Source organism: Kwoniella newhampshirensis, chromosome 1, assembly GCF_039105145.1.
Source record: "Kwoniella newhampshirensis strain CBS 13917 chromosome 1, whole genome shotgun sequence".
In the NCBI taxonomy this organism is placed as follows: domain Eukaryota; kingdom Fungi; phylum Basidiomycota; class Tremellomycetes; order Tremellales; family Cryptococcaceae; genus Kwoniella; species Kwoniella newhampshirensis.
This window is the reverse complement of record NC_089955.1, coordinates 426441-441449: the sequence shown is the minus strand read 5'-3', so window position 1 is coordinate 441449 and position 15009 is coordinate 426441. Positions and strand designations below refer to the sequence as shown.

Here is a 15009-nt window from a genome sequence, read left to right as displayed (position 1 = left end):
ATTTTGTATGAATGGCAGATGAGGACATGCATCGCAACACTTTTATCATGTCAATACAACCATGACCCGCCCAAGTTGCCGTCGAGGCTGATCGTGTGTCGCATCTGACGATGTACCCTCTCAGAGAAGGTCAGTATCGTTTGCGATTCGGTCAAGGATCTCAAGACCGGGGTATTTGTGCAGGTCTTGGCAGGTATTCCATACTTGATCGCAGTACCACGAGCCGAGGAGTGTCTTTTGAGAGTATTAAGGTAGAGAGATGCGCATATCAATAGCAAGAGAGGTTGCGCCACGAACGGGAATGCACGGGGATAAATCGAGTTCTGTCATTTAAAGACGCGTCCTTCGGAATTGGGACGTGACGCGTTTCATCGTTTTCCATCCACTATCGACTTTCTCTCAATGTTCTGATCTGCTCATCTAGTCTCCCTTCGACTTACACCTTGACCGCGGACCCCCAAGCGACCCTTACACCATGTCCTCTCCATCACGTTTCGGTCTACCTTCTTCTTCCGCTCCCGAACGATCGCCCAACACTTCCTCACTCCCTGTCTCTCGACCCATTGTCGATCCCTTGGCGTTCAACGATGTACACGGCTTAGGCGGTTCTCTCCCAGGTGCCGGCGCCGGTGCGGGTGCAGACGAAGCTGAGGAGGATCACGAGGGAGAGAGGAGAAGAGGTCCTGGGAGAAGGACGAGAGCCATCGATCCGGATAGTATACCGAGGGTGAAAGATGCGACAGGTGAAAAAGTCATGGAGAGTTTTGCTCTTTTCTTGGAGAAGTGAGTGCCGTCTTTCTGCCCTAGCTGTGCCAGGTGGACAGGTGTCACTAAGACTATAGTGTGCGTAGCTTCACAGATCAGATCGCATTGCCTGATACACCCGCTTCGTTCAACGCTGCTCCTCCACCTGCTACGGCCGACGAGTCGAAGTTCTACATTGAGCAGGTCAAGGCAATGAAGGAGTTCGAACTTACCACACTCTATGTTGATTTCGGTCATCTTCTTGAGCGAGAAGAGATTCTCGCCCGAGCTATCCAATCACAATATTATCGGTACGCCTTTGTGTTGTATCATGTCCACGGATCTTTCGCGGACGCTGATGTTGATGTTAACCGCATGTTGATGCAGTTTCCTTCCGTATCTCCGTCGAGCATTGCAATCTCTCATTCGACGATACGAGCCGACGTATCTCTACACCTCTACTTCGTTCTCCTCCACTTCGTCCGCCAACTCTGCATCCCTGACAACGCGAGAATTCAACATTGCGTTCTACAACCTTCCCCTCACTTCTGGTATTAGGGATCTGAGAATGGAACGGATCGGTCAACTCATGAGTATCAGCGGGACCGTCACTCGAACGTCCGAGGTCAGACCGGAACTGGTCAGCGGGACATATCGATGTGAAATCTGCGGTACGGAGGTCAGAGATGTCGAACAGCAGTTCAAATATACGGAAGTAAGCTCACCTACTGTTTGTCGATTTGCCATGATCGGGTGCTGACATCGCCTTACGCCCTCCTCCAGCCGATGCTCTGTCAGAATTCGACATGTAACAACCGGAATGACTGGCAACTCAACATTGAGCAGTCTAAATTCTCAGACTGGCAAAAAGTCAGAATCCAGGAAAACGCCAATGAGATCCCCACGGGAAGCATGCCTCGTTCGTAAGTGTGGCCACAGAGTCATACTGGAATACCAGCTAATGAATGGGCTGGTCCAGACTCGATGTCATCCTTCGATCTGAGATTGTCGAGCGAGCGAAGGCAGGTGACAAGTGCACTTTTACCGGTACTTTCATCGTGGTTCCCGATGTGTCGCAGCTCGGCTTACCGGGAGTCAACGCGGAGATGATGCGTGAGAACAGAGGAGGTAGAGGCGAAGGTGGTGTCGCGAGTCAAGGTGTGACAGGTTTGAAAGCTTTGGGTGTCCGAGATCTGCAATACAAGACAGCGTTCTTGGCTTGTATGGTGCAAGGAGCAGATGCTAGGGTGCGTAGTACACAATAAGATACATGAGCGACAGCTGATACCTGAATCCGTACAGGCCGGTGCTACCGATGTCCGAGGAGATCTGGATGACGGCGATGAAGATCAGGAAGCTTTCCTCAACTCGCTTACCCAACAGGAAGTGGACGAACTCAAAAACATGGTCAACTCCGATAACATTTATCAACGCTTGGTGCAGAGTATAGCGCCCACGGTGTATGGTAAGCTTAAGTGTTAATGTCTTTCCAGACTTTATGCTGAGCTTTCGTCCAACAGGACATGAAATCGTCAAGAAGGGTATCCTTCTACAACTCATGGGAGGTGTGCACAAACAGACACAAGAAGGCATTCATCTGCGTGGAGACATTAATGTCTGCATAGTTGGTGATCCCAGTACTAGCAAATCTCAGTTCCTCAAGTAAGTCGGATCACTCAGACGCATCGCGGAACGACCACGAGCTGATCACGCTTGCAGATACGTTTGTGGCTTCCTCCCTCGTGCAGTTTATACCTCCGGTAAAGCTTCTTCCGCCGCCGGTCTCACGGCTGCTGTCGTCCGTGACGAAGAGTCCGGTGAATTCACTATCGAAGCTGGAGCTCTTATGCTTGCCGATAACGGTATCTGCGCTATCGACGAGTTCGACAAGATGGACGTCGCCGATCAAGTCGCTATCCACGAGGCTATGGAACAGCAAACCATTTCGATCGCCAAAGCTGGCATCCAGGCCACTCTTAATGCTCGAACATCTATTCTTGCCGCCGCCAACCCCGTTGGAGGACGATATAACAGGAAGATGAGCTTGAGAGCGAACGTGGCAATGTCAGCGCCTATCATGTCCCGTTTCGATCTGTTCTTTGTCGTCCTGGACGAGTGTAACGAGAACGTTGATCTTCACATCGCTCAACATATCGTGAATGTGCATCGATTCAGAGATGCTGCCATTGCTCCTGAGTTCAGTACAGAGGCCTTGCAAAGATACATCCGATACGCCAGGACTTTCAGCCCCAAGGCGAGTACTAAATGCCTGCTAAAGTCGATATCAGCTGATATCCTTCCGTTTGATAGCTCACTCCTTCAGCGAGTTCAGTCTTGGTAGAGAAGTACAGAGCTCTTCGACAGGACGAGGGTGGTCCAGGAAAGAGCAATTTCCGTATCACCGTCCGACAGCTGGAGAGTATGATTCGATTATCAGAAGCCATCGCTCGAGCCAATTGTCAGAACGAGGTAAGTTATCGTTGTCTTTGTTGCCATGGAGATGCTGACATGCAACGTCCAGATCACCCCCGCTATCGTTCGAGAAGCGTATTCCCTTCTTCGACAATCCATTATCCACGTCGAGCAAGACGATATCTCCTTCGACGATGATGATGCGCCCAATGGTGCACCCAATGGCCATGGTGGAGCAGATGATGATGCACAACTGGACGCGGCGGATGCGGCTGCGCTCGATGCGGCCGAGTCAAGCTACCAACAACGGACTTCTTCTGGCCAGGCAGAACCGAGCTTGCCGGGTCAAGCACCTCAAGCTGCTTCAAGCGGAAAGAAGAAGATGCGGATCACCTGTGAGCGCCTAGTCTTGCATTGGAGAGGATGTTAGCTGATTCACGGCAATCCTGATTAGATAATCGATACATGGAGATCATGAACCTCTGTGTTCTCCACTTGTCCGAGATTGAGCGAGAAAGCGGAACGGGAGTTGACAGAGAAGAACTGATCCAATGGTATCTGGAACAGAAGGAGATGGACTTTGAGACAGAGGAAGATTTGGAATACGAGAGGGAGTTGATCGGCAAGGCACTGACAAAACTTGCAAAGGTAAGCTCAGCTTCGAATCACGGCGAGGATTCCGTAAGCTGACATGTGGTGCAGGACAACTATCTTCTCGAGATCCGGGGCGATATTGGACAAGATTTGGGAGCTTCAGCTGAGGAGTCGATGGATTCAGCAGAAGGAGCGAATGATAAAGTCCATTATCTCGTTCGTGAGTATTGTTCCCGTCAACATTGTCTCATGGTTATTTTCAACTAACGGATTTGTACTTCCCTGTGCAGACCCACAAGTCGACTTGTCAGACTTGTCTTCTTCGATTCCGGCGTGAGGTGTTTTGGTCGGTAGTTAGTTTTGGTGTCAGTTTAGCTCGTTCGTATTTTGGTTTGTCTAGCTTTGCTCAGTGTAATTTCGAATACTTGGAAGTGATGGTGAATCTATGCATTGATTCGTGCAGCGTGCAGTTTGCGATGTTATTTACGCCACTTCTACTGGCCTTCCCGAGGTTGCATTAAGCAAAGCGTATACCTCGCTGATGTGTCCGCCTCTTCTCTCCTTCATGCAACGGGGAGGATCCATCACTTTCTCCACCCATGGTGTTGGTCCAACGACAACGCCTAAGCACTAGCTTCTCCTGTCGCTCCTTCTTTATCGTTGAGATGCTTCTCCAAGCCTTGCAGAGTTCTCACCAAGCTTCCACCTGCTGCTTGACCCAAAACACCGACCAAGCTCCTCCCTTGCGATTCCAACAATCCGACCAATTGAGCTCTGAGAGTATCCAGCTCTGGCAATTTCCCAATCTGACCCAACTGTTCCACATTGAACACCGTCACCTTCTGTCCATACGCTTTCCCACCTTCCAACAACCCCGCCACGAGTTTGAGAGTGGGTTGTTTTTCGTCCGGCGCATTCTCCCTCTTCATCCCCTTCACAGTCCGATTGATGGTGGTGATGATCTTGTTGAGATACAGGGGGGACAGGTCCCGGGTGGTGAGAAGGGCTCGTTGGCCTTTGAGATGGGGAAAGAGGGGGTTGGAGGACGACGAGGCGAGAGAGGATAGAACTCCGGTTCGAATGACTGTGATTTGAGCAGAATCAATCCGGTCGTCTGTGATAGATTCCACTTTTTGTCCCTTTTTACCACCACTCGTCGCTGTCGAGGAAGAAGACGACGATGATGAGCCGGTGATCGTTGTCGGCTCGAACGCTTTCTTGGGTCTCGGAATGGAATTTATCGACCGTCGCAACGTTGACCATTCCCCCGCGGACAAGTTCGAATGATCGAATACCAATATGAGCGAAGACCGGTCGAGCAGATGAGTGTAAAAATTCCACAGGAAGGTCTTTCGAGCGGTGTACACCCGTCCAGGAGTGTTGGTGTTGATGCGGGTGGATGAGGACGCGGGGTTGAGTGAGGGAGCAGGAGCAGGAGCAGGAGGGGGAATAGAGGATGTACTGGCGAATCTTGGGGATGGGGTGAGAGCTCGAATGGATGGTCGAGGAGGCATGATGAGTGGCGTAGATTTGGGTCTCGGTGAGGAAGGTCGTCGGACTAGTGGAAGAAAAGCGTGCTTCGCTTGGTCGATGGAGAATCTACTATATTGATGGTCACAACGACATTCAACCAAAGTAAGAGAGGGAAGACAGACGCTCTTCGAAATCTCGAACAAGATGGATCCTGACGTGGCGATACTTCACGTGGTAGGTGGCTTATCAATCGTCATCCTCAACGCGCGTGCGTGCATCCATCCATCCATCCATCCATCCATCCATCCATCCATCCATCCATCCATCCATCCATCCATCCATCCATCCATCCATCCATCCATCCATCCATTCATCCATCACCACCATCTGGATCATCTAATAAACCACCTTGCATACACTACTCTAGTCACCAGCTACCACCTTCGGTCTGAGATCCTCCCATCTCTCTGACCCTTCCATCCCCCGCCTTCATTCAAACACTACACCCCACAAAATGGAGATTGACCCACCTGCTTCCTCGTCCACCTCCCCCTTGCCATATCTCGAACATCAAGCTTCCACAGCGCCCGATGAGTTGAAACCATGGTGGAATAAGATTAAATCGGCGTATGAGAGGAAGTGAGTGTCGGCTGTTCTTTGTGGTGGGTGTTGCCATCCCGGAGCTGACAGATTTTACCATCACTTTCTGTCAGACTATGGCACAACCTCACGGTGACCTTGACGGAATTCGTATTCCTTCCATCGACTGGACCTTATCAGATCGAATTGTTTGAGAAGTGAGGGCAGAGCCTCGAGATAGGGAGCCACGACCTCATACTGATGTGGTTCCGTGTAGGTTCATCGCCACAGTCGAAAGCAGAATCAACCCCTTGAAGTTGGTCGAGATCGCTCGACGTGTCGGTCGAGAATATACCGGTGAGCCGAGTCGTCCCACTCGCCCCTCGGAGCAGACACAGCTGACAATCTTGGCGCCTGTCTTTAGAACCCGAACTCACCCTCAAATTCCTTCAATCTCTCCACTCACGACTCACCTCACCTTACCCCGTTCCTCCATCGGACGATCATCCCGGTACCCCCGCTCCCCCACCTCCCGCTGCATCAGCTTTTGCTCTCTCCCTTTCCTCGATCGCTTACGCCCAACTTCTCCTCGGCGACTTACCAGCTTGCAAGAAGTCTCTGGACGAATGCGAGATCCTGTTAGCTGAACAAGATTCCGTGGACACGATCGTCAATGCTGGGTATTATGGCGTTGCAGGGGATTACTACAAGGTCAAAGCGGATTATGGACCGTATTACAAGAATGCCCTGCTGTATCTGGCTTGTGTGGACACGGAGAGAGAGCTGAGTGAAGAAGATAGGAAGGCAAGAGCACATGATCTGTGTATCGCAGCCCTTTTGGGAGAGACCATCTACAACTTTGGAGAACTGGTGAGTGAGCAAATTTCAGTCCCTCGCTTGAGGTGTCACTGCTGCTATGCGATTCAAAGTGAAGGAAGAAAGGCATGGGAACCTGATAAATAATTCTCTTGACACAGCTGCAACATCCCATTCTTCAAACACTCGTAGGAACGGAATGGGAATGGATCAAGGATCTCATCAGTGCTTTCAACAGTGGAGAGATCGGCAAGTTCGAAGTGTTGTGTAATAACCTTCCAAATGAGGTGAGTGGTTGCTTTCCTGATACCGGACGCACTGCTGGATGTAGGCAAACTAGAAACGGCAAGCTGACATTTCGTGTGCTGCCTCTCAGCCAATCCTCGAATCATCCGTGTCCTTCCTTCGACAAAAGATCTGTCTCATGGCTTTGATCCAGACCGCATTCGCTCGACCGAGAGATGGGTCTTCTAGGATGATGACATTCCAATCGATTGCCGAAGCCACGCGATTGCCAGTTCATGAAGTCGAGCATCTCATCATGAAGGCTTTGAGGTGGGTTTGCATCGCTCTTTTCGCCTCCTCCATTCCGCTGACCTCTCTACTTAGTTTGTCCCTCATTCGAGGATCACTTGATCAGGTTTCCGGAACAGCCGATATCAGTTGGGTTCAACCTCGTGTTCTGGAAGGAAGTCAACTCGATACGCTTGCTGAACAGCTCGCGGCGTGGTGTGACTCGGTTGGCAAGACAGAACATCAAGTGGAGGATCAGAGAGTGGCGGCGAAGCGGGCCGTTTTGGTGGAGTAGATTCGAACGTGAACCAAGTAGACAACGAAAAGAGATAGCATTGTCATGCACCGCATCATATGAGATGGCAAAGATTTGTAAATGGGTGATACATTTTGTATATCGCTTGTGGACGTGATATGGGTTTGAGTGTAGAATACCTATTTGGTTTTTTATCTTCATCTAGCATCTCATCAATATCCTCGTCCTCGACCCCTGCAAAAGATGAATGGTCAGCTTGGGTATGATATAAGTTATCTGAACGTGAGCTCACCTCCCTCGACCTCTGAATCCTCCTCTATAACCACCTCTGAACCCTCTTCCTCTACCTCTTCCTCTATTAGTCATGTTCATCCCGGGCAAATTCGTTCGTTTTTCCTTGACCTGCGAGTGACACGAAAAAGGTGAGATCATCAGTACATAGATCAAAGGAGAAAATCACTGGACTGTAGAAATGCAGAAGCAGCGGAGTGAGACATGTTTCGAGACTTACCGTGATCAATCGACCTCGGAACATACTATCATTCAACACGACGGCATTTTGCACGACGGACGGCTCGGCAAATTCGACATAAGCATATCTATCCACAATCACTCGTCAGCCTTACCCGCACATCACACCTCTGCATCACGCAGAGACTATTTTCATCTAGTCTAGTCGATTTCCCAACGTACCCTTTCGGATGACCTGTGAACTTGTCACAGAGGATGGTCACTCGGTTGATCGTACCGCACGCCTGGAAGTGAGCTTGGATCTCTTCCGGTGTAGCTCCGTAGTCGACCTGAAGACGAGTCGAAGAGAAGCGTCAGTCATGAGGTCACCGGTATCATGTCTGTCTTGTCCATCCTATTCGACCTTATCCTTCCAGCCTGGCTCCTCATTCACAAAATCGGGAGTCTTCGAAAAGATGTCAAGGACTTGTCCACCCAGCTGTTTCATTCATATATCTCCGTTCAGATATATCCCACCTTCCCACAACCGCCTTTTGCCAAAGACCTCTTCACCCGTCTCGATTCGGTCACTCCAACTCTCGAGTAGCCGAGTCACTCACATTCCCGATATACACACTCCTCGCATCCACCGCTCCGGGCGCATCCTCATCTTCCATACTAGCTTCTGCTGGTTCTTCGTGCGTCTCCGAGGTCTCCCCGTTGGTAGGTACCGGTGTGGCCGAAGCTCGATTTGAGGCCAGCTGCAGGTGACGGAGCGTCAGTCATACTGCTTTTCACTATGAACGACTGTGACTCCGAAGCGAAGGGGAGTGTCAAGTGTATATGTGTCGAAGAACTTGGGTCATATTGCGAGCAGTTCCAACTCCCAACTACGAGGACACACGACGTGACACAACTCTGGTTGGGAGCGTAATGTCACTCACGGCACTCTTCTCAGCTTCCATCTCTGCCAATCTAGCTTGCATCAATCGGAGCTCCTAAATCGATAGAGACGATACTACGATCAGCAGGGATTTCGACGAAGCCACATGTGAGTCATCACGTCCACCCACCTCATCGACGTTGCCCTCTGTATCATCCCCGATTCTCGGTGATGATTCTCTGTGTTCTGCCATCCTGTCCTGCTCTTTCGGTCCAGAAGTGTATGCACACACCAAAGAATGGAAATGAATCTGATTGATAGTGGTCCGTACAGCACTGTACAACTTTGAGGTCATTCCATCATCAACAAGAACGAGAGATCTGTCAAAGTGCCACACTCGGACTCATCTCGGGATTTAACCATCGCTCAACCCGGATCGGCCGTTGGGTGTGGTGAGCGCTTTGCACCGTTGCTGCAGCAGGGAGAGACGACAGAGACAGCGTATCCATCTCATCTCTCATCATACATCTCAGTACCGTGACGCCCCAGATACCTCACTGGTTCACTCTTCCTCTCGTGAGCTCGACCACGTCTGACCAGAATCCCTTGGCGCTGTGGCTGATCAGACCGACATCACAGATCCAAAAATGGCTGCCAGATCTGCTGCCTCTACCGTCGTATGTGTTTCCCTTTGTCCGGCGCCCAGGACACCACGACATGCATATCACACGAAACTCTCAGCTCGACTATTGGTGGTCATACCGTCGCTGACTCGTTTGTATGTTCTGATCACTTAGGATTGGACCAAGATCTACAACGGTCTCGGACTCGACAAGACCACTATCCAATCCCTTCAATCCTTCCGAGCACGACACACCTCCGCCATCAACAAGAACTCGGCGTTGAAGGCGACTGTCCCGCAGATCGACCTCTCGCACTACAAGTCGGTGTTGAAGGACCAACAGGCCGTCAGTCTCGCGGAGAAGACCTTGAAGGAGTTCAAGGCGGTCGATTACGATGTGTCAAAGTGGAACGGCGTCGTAGAGGCTTTCGAGGGTAAAGCTGTGAGTGGGGTTCCAAGTCTGTCTCTCGGTAGAGGAAGGATTTTGCGGACTGTAGAAGGAGGAATCTATAGGACGAGATGTCAGACATAGGGATGGGTTGAGCGAGAAGTGAAGAGTGGACGAGATTAGGGGATACGAGACGATGAAGCGATGAAGTGCTTTGCGAGTTGTCGGCGGAGTGGACAGGGCGGATCGCAGATGAACGAGCACAACACGCAATGAGGAGGATCGTCGACATCGCAACACATGCTGACTCACCGGTTCCCAGGTCGCCGCTGCCAAGGAGACCGTTTCCAAGATCTCCGCTGAGGAGACTTCTCTCCAAGCCACTCTTTCCAACATCCAGGATGCCCGACCTTTCGAGGACTTGACCGTGAGTTGTTTCGCCCGTTGTACCCGACCTTGGCCAAGCTCCCGAAACGCAAACCATGCCTTTTCGTGCTCTTGCCTTTCGAACCCCCGCCGTCGCCGTCGCTGACAAACGTACAATTCACTGACCACCCTTCTACAGGTCGACGAGGTTGCCAAGGCCCGACCCGAGATCACAAAGGCCGTCGAGACCATGGTCAAGAAGGGCAAGTGGTCCGTGCCGGGCTACAGGGAGAAGTTCGGAGAGTTTGCTCTCATGTAAACGGATGGATCTTGTCGTGGGCGTATAGTAGGGGTAGGGAGAGAGAAAGACAATGCATATCTCGAAAGGCAACAATGGGCACAGGGCGTAGTATCGAACTTGTGAATGGTCGTGTGGAGGTCAATCTGCTCTCATCTGATGAATCGGAAGGAATCGTCGGTGTTCGCCAATGAAAGTGATCGTTGGGCTTCGCGTACCGAGTACAGCGAAAGGACATTGTTTGGGCGTTGACAGAAAGAGACAGGAAGAGAGAGAACAATTTTGCATCCATTACGATTTTGTGATGATTAGACAACCACTCTCCCTGTCGACATTCTGCGTCCTCCTCCCCCTCAGCGTTGCACAGCTTGGCCATACGAAGGCACAGCCCAATAGGTTGTTTACTTCGACATATTCCCAGCAACGACAGTACGCCGCGGCGCCTCCCCCTTATTCAGTCTCTCTCGTCCGCATCACCACTATACCGCACCCCCATCTCCTTCATTTCTCGCACTAGCTCGACTCAAGCGATTTCGCGCGATTACCTCGTCTGCTGCTTCTTCTGCAGCTTCCTCATCTCCCTCTTCTTATCCAGCTCTTCAGCCTTCTTCAACTCCTTCTCCGACATACCAGCCCGTTCAGCCCTCTTCTTAGCCGCTCGTTTCTCCTCTGGAGTCTCTTCGGGCTCCTTGTCCTCGTCCAGTACCTTCTTGTAAGACTTGTTGAGCTCTTCGTCGACGGTCTGACGAGTCTTGAGGAGTTTGCGAGCGACCTGATAAAGATCAAAAGCGACAATGTAGTCAGCGACGAATCCCATGCTCATGGGTCATGTATGACGGATTTGATCGCACCTCTGGCTTGATGACGTTTGGCTTGGAGAGCAGATCAGCAATGTTGAGTTCGACCTGAAGCCAAGCTTTGACGGCCTCGATCTGCTGGGCGTTCTTGGGTTTATAAACGCTCAGGATGACATGGCGAGCCTTGGACTTGGCAGGGAGAGAGCCTTTAGTAGGTCTTTCGGCGGGAACGTCGCTGATCTGTAAGAGATTTCAAGCGAGGTGTTAGACCCGTCGCTTCAAGAGATGACTACGTGGGGACGCAGTCGATCCACTTACGAGGAGGAACTTGAGGACGCTGGCAGCGATCGGGTCAGAGATGAGTTCGGCGATTCCGATGTTGGGAGTTTTGAGCAAAGCCTCGGTCGAGTCGGAATGTTCGGTGAAGAGTGCGTGAGTGATGGGCAGGACGGCAAGCTCAGTGAGTCGAGGGAAGGTCTATGCGGGGCGGACGTCTGATCAGTCACCTTCTCGACAACATGAAATGATAGATGTAAGGGTCACAACTCACCAGATCCCACCTCTTCTCCTTGGTCTCTCTCAAAGCACTCTTATCGATAATGCCCCAGACTCCGACGCCTTCGCCTTGAAGTCCATCACTCCCTCGACCGAGCGTCAAATCAAAGACCAGCCCTTCCGATCCATCGTACGTGGGTTCAATGATGGATTTCGCAAAGTGGGTGATCAGCGAGGGCAGGTCGTGGATGGGCAAGAGGAGGATGGTGGTGTGCAGAGAGACGAGAGATCGTCGACCGGTTGCATAGAGCAGATGAAGGGCTGGAGAAGAGGTCAAGAGCGGTCGGACGGAGGTGAATTGAGATGAGAGGAAAGATTGATATGGCGCGATACTGCATTCGATGGACGTCGAATAGAGGCTTGGTAAGCGGCTTCCATCTCTAGCTGATCTCGGGCGAGGCATGATAGACCGGATGGTCCCCATGGCCACTTGGAAGGGAGTCCGGAATTGAACAATGACTCACGCAGCCTTAGCCCTAGTCCCGTTGATATACCTCCCCACGACGTAGATCAACAAGTACAATCCAAGCACGCCCAAAGCAATACCCTCAAATTTGAAGAGCGCAGGTCGGACCGCAAACATCTTCCATCGTAGCTCGTAGCCATCGTATTCCCTCGAGAGAGGTGCCGGTGGAGGCGGGGCGATTGCCGCAATGGCTTTGACTAAGGCCGACATGATGATTGCTGAGAGGGACAAAAAGAGGGTTGACTGTCCTTCAGTGTTGGCCTAGACAAATGACAGGATTCGAAGGAGAAAGAAGGAGAGAGATGATAAGAGAGATGATGGAGGATGGAGGAAGACCTCGAGTACTTTCCACTTTTGGCGGACGATTCAGACAATCGACGACCCTTTTACCCTGGAGGTTTCCTGACCTCCCTCAATTGCAACATCACCATACAAATACATTGCTAGAGAGTATGCTTGTCGATATCGTGGTGTATGTACAAGATTCAAAGCTGCTCTCCTTTTTCCTCTTTCGATTGCCTCTCTCCAACCATTACCATACGCTCATACCCTGCGCTTGACCCAGCGCCAACAATTTACTCAACATCCCCACCTGCTCCTCGGTCACACCTCCATATCCAGCTGTCTCTACCATCTTCTTGATCACTCCCATCAATTCCTGCGGGGTGTCCACATGCAGCTCATTCATGGCTTGTTTTATCACCGTCTGCTCGTCCTCTTCTCCTCGCGGATACACGGGAACATCCTCGATAGGCAGAAATAGATCCTCTTCCTCGTCCTCGGCGATGGGGGCACCATCACCATTGCCAAATTCGTCCTCGTCATCTTCGTCCTGGAATTTAGACGCTCGCCGCGTACCGCCTTTCTTCTTACGTGATTTCGATGTGGCTTCTTCCTCGTCAGACTCCGAGTCATCCGATTCTGAGTCCGGTTTGGGCGATGAGGGCGGTACGAAATCAGCGTCGTCGGCATCATTATCATCGATTGTGAACAGGTCTTGAAACGGCAGAAGTCCTGTCGACGTGTCGACAGACCCTGGCGTGTCACCAAATGGTGTTGATTGAGAAGGTCCACCGACAGATGCGGAGCTCAGCGTCGAAGGGATGTTACCAGGAAGCTGTAATCCGGCTCCTAAGACGATTTTCTTGAGTGCTTCAATCCTTCCAGATCGCAGTGGTCAGCTCACTTGCGCTCATCGACAAACAGCTGGTAGCTGACTCACTCTTGCTCAAGGTCTTGACAGTGGGCTTCAAGTTCCGCATATTCGTCCTCGCGGTGCTTGAGTCTGTCAGCTATCGTGCCAAAGAATTCTTTCTTCTTCTTCCTTGACTCTTGAGCTAAAATGAGAGTGGTATCAGCTACGAGCCACCCTAGTGGCACTACTGGTCACTCACCTGCAACTCTATTCCTCGCTCTTCTTCTTGCCAGTAATTCGTCTCTGGGCATATTCTTCCTGCCTCCTTTCCCTGTCGGCGGCAATGGCCAAGCCGGAAGACCTTCTCCATCTGCGGAAATCCGGTATCGCTTCCCACCGGGACTCTCAACGCTCTCATCTTCCGTACTTTCCATTGCTGACGCACTTCTCTTTCTCGACGAGCTCGAAGCTTTCCCGTTGGACGGTAGACCATGACCGAGAACCCTCTGAGAGGCTTCTGTAGCTTGAGCTAATGTTTGCGCATCGACGCCTGACCAAGAGGATCCGGTCTGAAGATCTGGATTTCTCCAAAATCTACTCGAATTGGAACTCGGATCCCCACCGACGGCCTGGATCAAAGCGTCGTAGTTTGTAGTATCGTCCGCTTGAGCCGAAACATTTTCCAAGGCTTCTTTGATAGCTTGTAGCTGAGAATCACTCGTACCATTTCCTGTCCCTGCAGAGCCGTTCATCCCTCCTCCCAGTCCACCTGCCACGTTTGATCCGAAAAGATTCCCACCTCCACCATACATGAGTTGCTGAAATGGGTTCGGGGGCGGATGTACCGGTGGACGAGATATTCGACCGGATCGGGTCTGTTGTATTGGAGTATCGGGTGTGTTGGAAGGTATCGCTGATCCGGACAGGAGCTGGGTGTAAAGACTGACATGTCTCTTTTGTTTTTTGGCGTTGTACTCCGCTATAAGCTGCATGACTGCCGGGTTGCTCAATAGAGCTCCGATAGCATCCGCAGTGTCTTTCGAAGCGGAGGCATCGTTGGTGTCACCCTAAGGTAAATGTTTCGCATCAGTCCACGCGCAGTTCCCGTAGCACGCCAAGCTTTGGGGCACACACCTGGAGAGCAGGATCGATCAGGTCCATTGGAATATCCCGTCGCGACCTGCCTTTGCCTGCTGCGACCGAAGAAGCGGCCGCAACAAGGGCATCTAGTCCCCCCATGGTCGGATCATTGGACTTGTCCATCTGCAGATTGAGGGATCAGACCGATGGGTCTGAAGAGCTGAGATCGACGCTGACCGGCGGTTTTATTGTTGTTGTTGTTGTTGTTGTTGTTGTTGTTGTTGTTGTTGTTGTTGTTGTTGTTGTTGTTGTTGTTGTTGTTGTTGTTGTCAGGAAATGTGAGTGAGAAGCAATGAGAGAGATGAATTGGGAACGGAAAGTGATGACGCCGACAAGGAGTGATGTGGAAGGAGAGCAGCATCTCTCAGACAGAATAATATTTACAGTATCAATTCATCTCAATTTATCCCGAGTGAGTCCACTGCGCAGCCCACCAAGTGGAGGTCACCGCAAAATAATATTACCGTTGCAAAGGTTTTTCCTGCGGGCTGATCTTCAGCTGCATATATCACACCACTTCCT

The 15009-nt window shown here is 51.2% G+C and overlaps 7 protein-coding genes across 7 annotated transcripts; 3 read left to right on the top strand and 4 right to left on the bottom strand.

Moving 5' to 3' along the window:
• Positions 1–475: 475 nt before the first annotated feature.
• On the top strand, positions 476–4087 carry IAR55_000177 (uncharacterized protein; the record flags this gene model as incomplete). Its single annotated transcript, XM_066943314.1, has 13 exons — positions 476–783; positions 852–1055; positions 1132–1459; positions 1528–1667; positions 1724–1991; positions 2047–2209; positions 2265–2406; positions 2464–2998; positions 3055–3213; positions 3266–3551; positions 3611–3804; positions 3859–3970; positions 4041–4087. 13 exons carry the CDS (start codon positions 476–478, stop codon positions 4085–4087), a joined length of 2886 nt encoding a protein of 961 aa, XP_066805856.1.
• A 286-nt stretch (positions 4088–4373) lies between these two features.
• IAR55_000176 (mitochondrial 54S ribosomal protein uL10m) lies at positions 4374–5264 on the bottom strand (the record flags this gene model as incomplete). The annotated part of the gene is made up of 1 exon (XM_066943313.1): positions 4374–5264. The coding sequence occupies one exon, from the start codon at positions 5262–5264 to the stop codon at positions 4374–4376; it is 891 nt and encodes a 296-aa protein (XP_066805855.1).
• A 473-nt stretch (positions 5265–5737) lies between these two features.
• On the top strand, positions 5738–7426 carry IAR55_000175 (uncharacterized protein; the record flags this gene model as incomplete). Its single annotated transcript, XM_066943312.1, has 7 exons — positions 5738–5862; positions 5937–6020; positions 6080–6159; positions 6227–6672; positions 6780–6905; positions 6995–7173; positions 7228–7426. The coding sequence occupies 7 exons, from the start codon at positions 5738–5740 to the stop codon at positions 7424–7426; spliced, it is 1239 nt and encodes a 412-aa protein (XP_066805854.1).
• Positions 7427–7599: 173 nt separating this feature from the next.
• IAR55_000174 (uncharacterized protein) lies at positions 7600–8973 on the bottom strand (the record flags this gene model as incomplete). The annotated part of the gene is made up of 7 exons (XM_066943311.1): positions 7600–7621; positions 7680–7789; positions 7899–7986; positions 8081–8187; positions 8458–8598; positions 8782–8835; positions 8911–8973. 7 exons carry the CDS (start codon positions 8971–8973, stop codon positions 7600–7602), a joined length of 585 nt encoding a protein of 194 aa, XP_066805853.1.
• A 394-nt stretch (positions 8974–9367) lies between these two features.
• IAR55_000173 (uncharacterized protein) lies at positions 9368–10415 on the top strand (the record flags this gene model as incomplete). The annotated part of the gene is made up of 4 exons (XM_066943310.1): positions 9368–9397; positions 9518–9784; positions 10053–10157; positions 10296–10415. 4 exons carry the CDS (start codon positions 9368–9370, stop codon positions 10413–10415), a joined length of 522 nt encoding a protein of 173 aa, XP_066805852.1.
• Positions 10416–10935: 520 nt separating this feature from the next.
• On the bottom strand, positions 10936–12422 carry IAR55_000172 (uncharacterized protein; the record flags this gene model as incomplete). The annotated part of the gene is made up of 5 exons (XM_066943309.1): positions 10936–11166; positions 11246–11431; positions 11510–11668; positions 11742–12078; positions 12211–12422. 5 exons carry the CDS (start codon positions 12420–12422, stop codon positions 10936–10938), a joined length of 1125 nt encoding a protein of 374 aa, XP_066805851.1.
• A 322-nt stretch (positions 12423–12744) lies between these two features.
• IAR55_000171 (uncharacterized protein) lies at positions 12745–14610 on the bottom strand (the record flags this gene model as incomplete). Its single annotated transcript, XM_066943308.1, has 4 exons — positions 12745–13372; positions 13435–13549; positions 13607–14414; positions 14482–14610. 4 exons carry the CDS (start codon positions 14608–14610, stop codon positions 12745–12747), a joined length of 1680 nt encoding a protein of 559 aa, XP_066805850.1.
• Between the last annotated feature and the right edge of the window lie 399 nt (positions 14611–15009).